Consider the following 12,230-nt stretch of genomic DNA (forward strand, 5'->3'; position numbering starts at 1 on the left):
TGTGTGATTCCAGCAAGTCAGGATGTTCGATTCTCGACAGGTTGAAGTCCAGATGTGGAATTTTGGCAAGGGTCGAGATGTGCAATTCCTGAAGATAGAATGTGTGATTCCTGTAAGTTAGGATATTTGATTCCCGAAGTCTAGATGTTTGATTCTAGAAGGTAACTCTACACTTGGTAAGTAGAGGTAAGTCACTAGAGGAGAGTGACTAAGTGAAGACGCGTCCCTGTCGAAGGGGCATTAGGCGTCAGTCCAATTTAGGTCTATTTTAGAAACCTAAATTTAGACTCTGACTAAATCTTGATCTCGAGAAGACAGAGTCTAATTACTATTTATTATTATTACTATGCTAACATTTGTCTTGAAGGTTATTCGACTAACACTTTTTGAAGGGTAAAAGGAACACAAAAGGCCTCGGGTGAACAGTGCCCGAGGCGCTTTGCATTGTTCATGGAAAACACCTTCGGTGCTGTGGAAGGTGCCTTTCGAAGGAAGAAATTCAGACCTCATCGCAGAAAGTAGTTACTTGGTTACAACCTGGGATGTTGTTAATTCAAGGCAAGTAAACACACTAAAGATCTCCTTCTTTAAAGGCGGAGAAGTCTCTTACACTCGTTGGAAGCTTAGAAAGTAGTTAGGAAATGAATACAAAAGTTGTTACTTATTTCCTAGGTCCAGGGGTCATTTTATAGCCCCTGTAGAATTTTATCCGTAACTTGAAGGCACCTTCAATAGAGGTTCAAGGCATCTTCAAAGGATAGAACTTTATCTGCCAAGGATAAAACATTATCCTCGACAACGTTCAAATCTGCCAGATTGAAGGCACCTTCAGTCAAGGTTGAAGGCGCCTTCCATGTGGGTTGAAGGCGCCTTCAACGCTGTTGAAGGCGCCTTCCCACTAAAATGCGTGGAGGCACCTTTAACTCCAATAAAAGAGCCACCAGCAGCTCCTTTTTGGCTCTTCTACTGCTCCATTTGCTAGGGTGATTTCGGCCAACCGGAATAGGGCTCACCCGAACCCTTTTTTCAACCTTCTCCTCGAGCAGACTTCCACTTCGGCTTCTCATCCCTTGGACCGCCGCGTGCATTCTTCTCATCCGCCAGTGTACTCTTCCACAGCACCTCGTCCCTCAGACGCACCAAGACCGTCGGCTCTTTCCCGTGCCATCCTTCTCGCTAGCCGCGTCTTCCGCTCGACTACCTGTACTTCTAAGCTCCTGCACACTTAAGCACAGGGTTAAATACTAACATGACTTAATCTGACTTGATTGATCACATCAAAACTACCACGGGGTACTAACAATCTCTCCCTTTTTGATATGATCAAACCCAAGTTAAGTTAAGGTAATTAAAAAAAAAATCTAATTTTTGCAAGTAAAAAAAATTCTGCAAGTAAGAAAATTTTTCTAAGTAAAATTTACTAGAAATTTTTTATATAAAAAAAATGTACTAAAAAATTTTTCTAGTAAAAATTTTTAACCTTTTTGCAAAAAAAAATAAAATTACAAGTACCCTTTAGACTTGTTCTTCCCTACTCCCCCTTTTGATCACATTAAAAATAGGGTTCATTTAAAAGTCTAAGAGTAAAAATAATAAAACTAGTGAAAAAAGTTTCTAACTATTTTAAAAAGATAAGAATTAATTAAAAAAATATTTAATTAATTTTTAACAAAAAATTAAGACATTTTTATAACTTCTAAATGTTTAACAGTTAGTCAATTAAATACTTATTTCAATAATTAGCTTCCAGGCTGTAATGAGACACTCGACCTTCTTGGATATTGGAACAACAACCACTTTCTAGACAAAACTTCTTAAAGAAATTTAATATTTAATTTCCTCTAAAAGTCATTATTAAAAACATTCAATCCAAATATGATTTTGGAACTCAATATAGGTTCCTACTGGGTTAATTAAAAGTTTCTTAGGTATACATTTTTGTGAAATTTTCCTAATCTGACCCTTATGATATTTAAGATACCAATTCAATCCACTATATTTTCTAATATATTGAATATTTGAGCATGCATGATTTTTTAAATTTTTTATTTCATTTTTTAAGCTTTCATTTTCATTTTTTATTTTATCAAATTCTTCTAATCGACAAGATTTAGCTAGAGTTGATTTCAATTCTTTAATTTCTTTTTCTAATTTATAGTAATTTTTGTTAATAGTTTTATAAACTGAAATAACTTGTCAGGAGGAAGAGACCGTACATGACTTACCTTGTCGATCCTGTGATCTGAAGCTCCCCTGAAGTACTGCTTTCTTCCAATGTCGCTTCCCCTTCATCGATGCTTTCAATGTTCATTTTGGATGAGCTTGCTTCGTTTCCTTCTTCTTGGTGACTTGCCACTATCGCAAGTCCGGCGATGACTTTAATTTCCGATTCGGATGACGTTTCGTTCCACGTCGCCTTCATATTCTTGCACTTGTTCGCTTGGGTCGGCTTCGTGTTCTTGCTCTCGTCCTTGTCTTTCAATTTAGGGAAGTTATATTTCACATGCCCTTCTTCATTGCAGTGGTAGTATCTTATCCTTCTTTTTCTACCCTGCACTTGATTAAATCTTTTAGTTTTAAATAACTTTTTAAATTTACGTACCATCAGTGCTGTTTTATTATCATCGAGAGAAGATTCTGAATCTTGTTCATTCGCTTTTGCCTTTAAGGCAATATTATGCTCCTTCTTCGGACCTACACATCTCGTTTTATGGACTTCAAAAGTTGAAAATAATTTTTCTTAAGTTGTTGAATCTAGATCCTTAGATATATAATAAACATCTACTAATGATGCTCATTCAGTATTTATAGGAAATGTGTTAAGAGCGTACCTTAGCGAATCTGGGTTACTTACCTTTTCTCCGAGATTCGTGACTCCAGTGATGAGCTCTTTGATCCTTGTGTGAAGGTGTGCAACGGTGTCACCTTCTTCCAGTTTGATGTTACTGATCTGGTTTCTAAGTAGATTCTGTCTCGCAAGTTTCGCCTCCGAGGTTTCTTCGTGTAGTTCCAGGAATTTCTCCCAGAGCTCCTTTGTAGACTCGTAGGCTCCGATCTGATTGACTTCTTGTGGCGATAAGACACTTAGCAGATGGAACTCTGCTTTGCTTTTTGCCATGAAATTGGCCTGCTCCTTTTTGATCTAGTGGTATTTTTCTTTGCCTTCGGGTGTTACAAAACCAAATTCCATTATTAAAAGCAAATCGAAATTAGTTTTGAAAAATACCTCCATCTTCTTCTTCCAGTTGGCGAAATCCCCCTCGAACTTCGGTGGGTAGATGCTTGATCCAGCCATCTCGTATGTTTCATTCGACGATTAGTCCTCTTGAAGCGAACCTCGCTCTGAAACCAATCGTTGACCCAGGTAAGCTAGAGGGAGGGGAGGTGAAGTCACTGTTAAGAAAAACCTTCCTCGACTTTTAACTCAGATTAGTAGTGAAAAAAAAAACAGAATAAGTGAACAACAAAAAAAATGAGGCTAAAAGAGTTACTTGATTATAACCGGGAAGGTTGTTAGTCCAAGGCAAGTAAACACACTAAAGATCTTCTTCTTTGAAGGCGGAGAAGCCTCTTACACTTGTTGGAAGCTTAAAAAGTAGCTAGGAAATTATAAATGAATACAGAAGTTGTTACCTATTTCCTAGGTGTAGGGGTCATTTTATAACCCCGGTAGAATCTTATCCACAGCTTGAAGGCGCCTTCAAGGGATAGAACTTTATCTGCTGAGGATAAAACATTATCCTTGGTAATGTTCAAATTTGCCATATTGAAGGCACCTTAACTCCAATGAAGGTACCTCCAGCAGCTTCGCAGCTCCTTTTTGGCTCTTCTGCTACTCTGTTTGCTAGGGTGATTTCAGCCAATCGGAATAGGGCTCACCCGAACCCTTTTTCTGGCCTTCTCCTCGAGTTGGCTTCCGCTCCGGCTTCTCGTCCCTCGGACCGCCACACATGTCCTTCTCATCCGCCGATGTACTCTTCCGTAGCACCTCGTCCCTTAGATGCACCAAGCTCGTCAGCTCTCTCCCGTGTCATCTTTCTCGCTAGCCATGTCTTCCGCTCGACTTCCTGTGCTCCTAAGCTCCTGCACACTTAGACACAGGGTTAAACACCAATAGGACTTAACCTGACTTGGTTGATTGCATCAAAATTACCTCGAGTTACCAACACAAGTTAATGACTGCACTTACTTTTTACAAACGGGAAGTGTAGTGTGTTATACTTCTCTAACTTTCCTTGTACTCGATTACTCTTCTAGCGGTTCTGGAAGAGTTATTTAGTAGATTACCCATTGATAGGTCCGCAGGACCTGGGTCTTGGAGTAAGAGTCGCCGAAAACTCTGAACCAAGTAAAACCGATCGCGCGTTTTATTGTTTGTTCTTTTATTTCACTTGGGTACTTAATTTTTTACCGTGCACTTGATTTTATACAACTAAAAAGAACAAGTTTTTAAAACCACGTGATTCACCCCTCCCCTCCTCATGTGCATCTCGATCCGACAATCTATTCAGTCCCCTTCTAGTCGGGCCACGATCCTCAACAATTGGAAAAATTGACTCTAAACCATAGCGTGGGCCTGATATGAATCTTATTAGGTCCACATTGGACCTAATATGAATCATATCATGCCCAACATGAGCCCACATTGGGTTTAGAACCAATTCTTCCAATTACATTTTAACACCCTAGAGAAGTCGAAATAAATAATAGATGACATCTTTGGACTCCTTGCAGTCTTAGAAATCCACAAGACTTGAAGGAGTCCAACGGTACCGTCTATTGCTTATTTCTACTTCTCCGAAGATGTTAAAATGTAATAAGAATCAATTCTAAATCCTAACGTGAGCATACGTTGGGCCTCATATGGAATCATATCATGCCTACGTTAGGCTTGATATGATTCATATCAGACACACTAGGGTTTAGAGTCGATTCTGCTAATACATTTTAACATCTTAAGTCAAAATTTACTGATGGACCTAGACATGCCTGATTGGATCTATTTTAGGTCCTATGAATTTCTAAGACGGTTAGGGAGTCCAATTATACCGTCCATTGCTTATTTTAACTTCTCTGAAGATATTAAATGTAAAACATAAGAATCAGTTCTAAATCCTAACTTGGGTACACGTTCAATCTAATATAAATCATATCAGGTCCACATTAGGTCTGATATGTATCCATATCAAGCCTAATGTTGGGCATGATATATATCTATATATCGAGCCCACATTAAACCTGATTCTATATATATCATGCCTAATATTAAGTTTGATATGGATACATATCAGATCTAATATAGGTCTGATATTTATCGATGTATGTAAAGAAGAAGAGGAGAGGAAAGAGAAACGTAAAATGAAGGAGCAAAGAAAAGTCGCATGAATGAGAGAGAGAAGAGTGAAAAGAGCAAAGAGGGGAGAAAAAAAAAATCTGATTTGATAAGAAAGGTAAAAAGGAAAGAGTATAAATTAAACGTCTCCTTTGATAAATATTAAGATAGTATGTGTTTTTAGTTAATTCCGACATGTCTGGTAAATCACTGATTAAAATATGATACAACTTTTAATCAATTCAGAAAGTTAAGTGAGAATTCTACTAAGGAGCTCTACGGTGGATGTGCCCTACCATGGACGTCTTCTCCACCGCACGGTGGATTCAAAATGGCGCAGCGCCGAATTTCAGTCGGGAGAGATATTTATCGGACGTCGACGTGGTAACCCATAGTGGTTTTATATTTTATGAGAATCTCATTTAAAATCTAAAATTTAGTATAAAAAAATTATTTTATTAAACTTAAATATTCATCCTATAATTTACTTAAATATTAATTCTATAATTTACTATATATTTATTTTTTATTATTTTTTTATATTTTCTAAATGCTCTGCCCTTGACGTGAAAGCAATATTATACTATTATTGTTTTTATTTCATTAATTTATAATTTTTTTAGAATGAAAATCATATGATTTTCCATGAGTTAATATAAATGAGGAATAAAGCACTTATCAAAATATAAATTATCTTACGCTAAAAGTACATGCAAATGTTAAAAATGTTAAGGTGCTGAGACCGACCCCATCTTTCGTGTGTATACTGCACCTCAAAAACACTTGAATTTACGGGCAATTAAAGCTATTATTATTATTATTATTATTATTATTATTAATCATTTAGATGTTCAAATTTCATCCGTAGCGATACTGACAGTAAACAACCTTTAGAGTGCTGTTATACTACTAAGAATTGAATTTAGTACTCAATGGTAAAGAGGTTGAACCTAACCCACAAAATAAACTTGGTGACAATCACAGTAATGGCACACTTAGACAACTTAAACATCTTATGATCAAGGAAAATTAACAAAATATCCAGAAATTCTACTTCCAGACACTGGAATTGAAGTCATGCAACCATTTGGAGCCTAAATTTGATCAACTAAAACAATGAGAGAATAGTCGACCAGGAAACGATATGTAATATTGTCAAAAATCACATGGAATTTGAAGTTGGATCCATTTGAGTTTCTCACTGTTCTCCAGGGATGCTCTTGATGATATCGGAATCGCCTGCGAAACAGAAATGAAACCAAAGGTGAATACGTTGCCATTAGGGAAACAAGGTTGAGGTCCTTTTTCGAATCCATAGTAAGACTTACCAGGATCGATGATGCTGAGGCAGCAAACTCGGAAATATTTACCACATGCTGTGCCAAGGTCAACATTATCTGCAAAATATAAAATCAGGAAGTTGAAATAAATGTTGAAAATAGAAATATGAAACCAAGAAACACAGTAGATAAGTAGAATGTTGAATAAAAGACAGCAAGCAACTATGAAAATCACTTACTTCCACTAAAATGATGAACTCCGACCTTTGCCAGCATTGCATAGTACTCAATCTCAGACTTGCGGAGCGGGGGACAATTGTTTGCGATGATAATCAACTTTGCTGTTGATTAATAGAAAGATTTAGTAACCAAAGTTTGTGAGAAGCATTGTATTCAGTAAAGAAGTTGCAAGCCACAAACTAGCAATGGGAAAAAAACAAGTATAAAAGCTAAATCCAACACAAACAAGACAAATCCATAAGATCGTTCATAAGACATAGAAAACAGGAACTAGCTATATCAATGATAAAACTGCTTAATACTATCAAATGGACGAAATGGACCAATTCATTGAGCAACCAAATAATTGATAAGGAACAAATATAGATTAGAGAAGCATGATTGCCACAAAAGTTAGGGTCAGATTGGCAAACTTGGACATGATTTAGAAGTAAATAGTGAATGATGAAGCTCAAATTTTCTCACATAAAATCAAAAGGTTTTAAACTGTGACTTCATTTTAAATTAATTATCCATTTATATATCAATCAAGGGAAACAGGAATGCTGTAAATTCAACAATGCATGTCACTACAAAACTTGAACCAACTTTAAAAGTCGGCAGTCAATTCTATTATAAATATCACAAAATTCAAGCAGTTCAGTGATCCACACATCAATCTTCCCAAATATACATTGAATGAAACATTGATACTACCATAACCTTCCCCATATTCAAAAAGGACAGGCAAACGGTCAACATGAAATCAATGAATAGGTTGAGGAGAGATTAGTATGGGAGACTGCATTCATCTCAGAGGCACAATTACACAACGACAGAGCCAAACTTCAGTAAGACAGTAACACATCACAGCCAATCAACAAACTACATCGAGTTAAAAAAAAAAATTCTACCAGATCGGAGGTGGTTACTAATCCTACACAACAGAACAGTCGGAAACAAAAGAAAACATTATAGTGTTGTTATATAACCTTCCCCATATTCAAAAAGGATACGCAAATGATCAACATGAAAATCAATAAATGGTGTGAGGAGAGATTAGTTTGGGAGACTGCATTTATCTCCGAGGCACAATTACACAACGACAGACCCAAACTCCGCATCACGCCCAATCAACAAACTACATCAAGTTGAAATTTTTCTAGCAGATAGAAAGGGGAAACCCATAGGTACAAATCACAGATGCAAAGAAGAAAGGTAGTAAGGTAGTCTCACCTTTAGAGCCCCGAAGTGTTCTGAGGACCGTTTTGTAGCCGAGAGTGAACTTCCCGCTCTTCATCACAAGAGCAAGCCTGCTGTTGATGTTCTCGGCATTCTTCTTCTGCATTAAGTAATCAGAAAGTACAAGCCCAGATTAAAACATTATAACACGAGAATATAAGAATCGAGGTGCAGATCTGGGAAGAAGATGACGGAGGTGATCGGAGAATACCGATTTCTTGACGGGGGCCATCGCTAGGAGAACTGCGCGCACGGCGGCGGAGGCTGCAGGGTGCTGGGGGGAACAGAAAGGGCGTTAGGTTTTCACTGATTTTATAGACGGCGAAGAACCAGTGAATTTACTAGATTGCCCTAATGGAGACGACAATCATCTTTGAGTCCTGAATTTTTCAGGGTAAAATAATTAACGACAGAGATTGCATTTAGGGTTTTAATTGGCGATAGAAATATGTTTAGTTAACAAATTTGTATCTACTTTAAAGGCGGATCCTCTAGCTCATTGAAAAAAAAAAAGAAAAATATTTCGATGATGATTAATTGTGATTTTTTTTTTAATTTATCTTGTTCATATTTTAGTTTGGGTTGATGCGGATGATCGGAAGCTGTTGACAATGAGCATATGATTAGATAACCTGACGTTTAGGATGTACTCTCCGGATATTCATCTCGATTTAAACTATAATTTAAAAACAATGAAGCTAAGAAAAATCATAATTTTAATTAGATCATATTCATTATTTGACCATAATTGTCAGTACTCCTATCTCCTAATCTATAGTTTTTTAAAAAACTATATCTTGATTTCTCAAAAAAAAAAAAAGTTGAAAATGCAAAGGTGTCTCCGATTAAAAGACACATCCCATGCACATTCCTTTTTCTAATAAAAATCATATGGGACGCCCAGCATGATTGTAATTTCAACACTATATAAAAGCTGCCGGTTAATTTTTACAATATATTTGAAGTGAATTTAGAATTTGAGATTTATGATTTACATGGTATAGAATCAAGTAGTTATAACGAATAATCTAATAATTATAATATATAAAGTATTCAGTAATTGTTACAATATATTTAAGATGAATTTAGGTAAAATTTAGAGTTGTAGTAGTTAAATAATAATTTTTACAATTATTTTAAAATAATTTTGATGAACTTTAAATAATTTTAATTAAATTGATCAATAATATTTTGATATAGTAATTACTAATTAGTTTTTATATATTGTAATAATTATTGGATAATTTTACAGTTACTAGGTACTTCTACACCTATAAATAATAAAATCTAAATCCTGAACTCATCTAAATAGATGTAGTAATTATCAGATAATTTCTATACATTATAAAAGCTATTTAGTAATTTCTATAACAACATGGATTCGGAATAAAATCATAGGAGGAACTCATATATATGATTTTTTTTTATTTTTTATTTTTAAGAAAAAGGGCATCTTTTATGATTTGTAAAATTTTAGGCGCCTTGTTTTTAAAATTTTTGCAAGACTAGTTTTTTATAAAATAATAGAAAATGAGCTATTATACTTAATATATATTTTATAAAATAGAAAATATAAAGGTGGTAATGAAGGGATTTTTAACATCCAAGACTTGTAAAAAAAAACTTACTATAATTTGTAACGCGTTGAAATATGTCTCCATCTCAATTTTAGAGAAATACAAAAATATCCTTAGAGTAACTTTAAATTAAAATTTTATTATAAGAAACTCTTTTTAGACATAAAAAAAATTAATATATCCTATGTAGGATGCCAAAATTTTAAATATAATTAGTTTGTCAATACAATATATTTTTCTTTCCAATTGTAACGTGAGTCATTCAAATTAAATATAGATCAAGTCTTCACTCAGGTTAAATATTTTAATCGACTAGACAATCAATTAAGTATCCTCTAAGATCAAACATATGCTTAGATTATTGGTACAATTTTATCTCAAAAGTTGTCTGATTCAACTTTCAATTTTGATAATTGTGTATAAGGTTTAAAGTTGTGTTTTGTATGTTTTATTTGATATGCATGATTGACTGTCCAAGGAATTGTAAGATATAGATGGATCTGGGAGAATTAATGACTCAATGAGATCGAGTGACATTGATGATAACTTGGGGATGACCAAAGTATCACGAATGATAAAAAATGAATATGTTCGTCTTCAGTGTCCCTATTAATTCGTCTCAGGGTCAACACGGAAGAGGTAAATTATGGACGGCTATTAACCAACTAACACATTAAACTCAGTTTTGTCGAGATTTGAACCCTAGATTTTATGATGACAATATTTCATGTGTTAATCACTAGATCATCTCGAAAAGATTGATCACCAAGACATAACATTCAATAGCTTGGAGGTCAATAAAGATCAAAGGGTTGCATGAGGTGGTCGAGGGACCTAGAATAAGAAGCACAAAGAGGATTGTTCGAGTAGCAGTGGAGCATGATTTGACCGGAAAAATATCATTTAGTGACGGCTAATTTCTACACTAACACTTATTTTCGTCGCTAATAGTAAATAGTAATGATAAATATTTGTCATTAACATCGTCATTATAAACTTGTTGTAAACTATACTTAGCGACAAAAGATAAAGATTTCGTCACCAAAATTAACGACATAACATAAACATTGCTAAGGTTACCATAATTGCTGCTAAAATACACCGTAGTTAGCGATGAATCATATGAAAATCAATGCTAATTATAATCGTGTTAGTGACGAATTATGAGTAATTCATTGCTAACAATTTAGTGAAGGATTGAAAAGAATTTAAATATTTCTATAATGGTATGATATTATTCACTTTCATAGTTTTGCTCTTGGAATTTACCTAAAAGACCTCTTACAAAGGACCACAGGATCCCTTCAAGTATCAGGTCACTCTTAACTTGCTCAGGATCTCCCCTACTTTGTTCAAGGTTTCATCCATATGGTTCGATCTTGGATTATGGCTTTGACTCGTGCTTCTTCTGGCGGTTAGTCCGGTAAAAGATCGAAAAGAATTTAGATATATCCATAATGATATGATATTGTCCACTTTGAGACTAAATCTTCAAGATTTTGCTCTTGGATTTTATCCAAATTATCTCTTGTCAATGAAGATATCATTTTCTTATAAATCTATAATCTTTTCCATGTATTTTCAATATGAGACTACATTTGTAATCTTACAATTCTAATATTTAGCTAAAAAAATAATAAAATTTACGATAGATTGCAATACTATACATGATTTAGCGATGAAACTGGGTAATTCATCGTTAACAACCGGTCTTAACTATGAATTACAACAAATTCACAGCTAACCATATCTTTTGTCAAAAAAAAATAATTTTATTTATTTATATTCATATCCTGTATACAATTTTACAACTCACAAACAAACTTACAATATTTACAACTCGCAACTCACAACATTTACAAATTTACAACTCATACTTCACAACATTCACAAAACATCATCAAGTTCAGAATATAAACATTATCAAGTTCACAACTTTAACAAGAAGTAACACAACAGATAGCGTTTACAACATCAAGTTCACAACATAAACACCATCAACTTCACAACTTTAACAACAAGTAACACAATAAATAAAGTTTACAATATCAAGTTCATATCCAAATTCACAACTTTAACAACAAGTTCACAATACAAATTCTAAGATCGAGGAGGAGGAGGAGGTAGAGCTAAAGAGGAATCATGGATAAAAAATTGTAATGCTCCAACTGCCAATAGGTAAAGAATTTGTTCAAATATATCTTGTCTTGATCTCATTGACTCCAACTAATCTTGGATATTTGCTAATTGAACTTGGGTATTTGCTAACTTTTCTTCTGTGCTTTCTAGTCGTTACTCGGTGGATTCAAGCCTTTCACGCAATGATACGTTAATTTATCTGGATGAGGTGACATTTGAAGAAGTGGACTTAACTGCCTTTGGCCCACTTCAAAGTCCTTTAACATATCCAGAACGAGCACTAAGGACTTGATCACAAACTGTATCTATAATTTATACTACATTAATGTCATTTTCTATATTTTCTTATGTTTGAACATACTCATCACATAGTCTCATCATATCTGTTGGGTTGCAATGGTTGCAAACAAAGTCCCACATTAAAAACACATGGAAAGGATC

At 34.6% G+C, this 12,230-nt stretch overlaps 1 protein-coding gene across 1 annotated transcript; it reads right to left on the bottom strand.

Annotated features, from left to right (window-relative positions):
* Positions 1-6,327: 6,327 nt before the first annotated feature.
* LOC122010035 (60S ribosomal protein L30) lies at positions 6,328-8,379 on the bottom strand. Its single transcript, XM_042566402.1, has 5 exons — positions 8,285-8,379; positions 8,068-8,173; positions 6,852-6,953; positions 6,661-6,729; positions 6,328-6,571 (listed from the first exon to the last, which is right to left on the bottom strand). The coding sequence occupies exons 1-5, from the start codon at positions 8,303-8,305 to the stop codon at positions 6,531-6,533; spliced, it is 339 nt and encodes a 112-aa protein (XP_042422336.1). The 5' UTR covers positions 8,306-8,379; the 3' UTR covers positions 6,328-6,530.
* Positions 8,380-12,230: the final 3,851 nt, after the last annotated feature.

Source organism: Zingiber officinale, chromosome 8A (assembly GCF_018446385.1).
Source record: "Zingiber officinale cultivar Zhangliang chromosome 8A, Zo_v1.1, whole genome shotgun sequence".
Classification (NCBI taxonomy): Eukaryota; Viridiplantae; Streptophyta; class Magnoliopsida; order Zingiberales; family Zingiberaceae; genus Zingiber; species Zingiber officinale.

Excerpts from the sequence above, each read along its gene's own strand:
- LOC122010035 (XM_042566402.1), bottom strand. The coding sequence starts at position 8,305 with ATGGCCCCCGTCAAGAAATCG. Across the intron at positions 8,174-8,284 it reads TGGCCCCCGTCAAGAAATCG|AAGAAGAATGCCGAGAACAT; the intron begins GTATTCTCCGAT and ends TACTTAATGCAG. Across the intron at positions 6,572-6,660 it reads CCTCAGCATCATCGATCCTG|GCGATTCCGATATCATCAAG; the intron begins GTAAGTCTTACT and ends TCTGTTTCGCAG.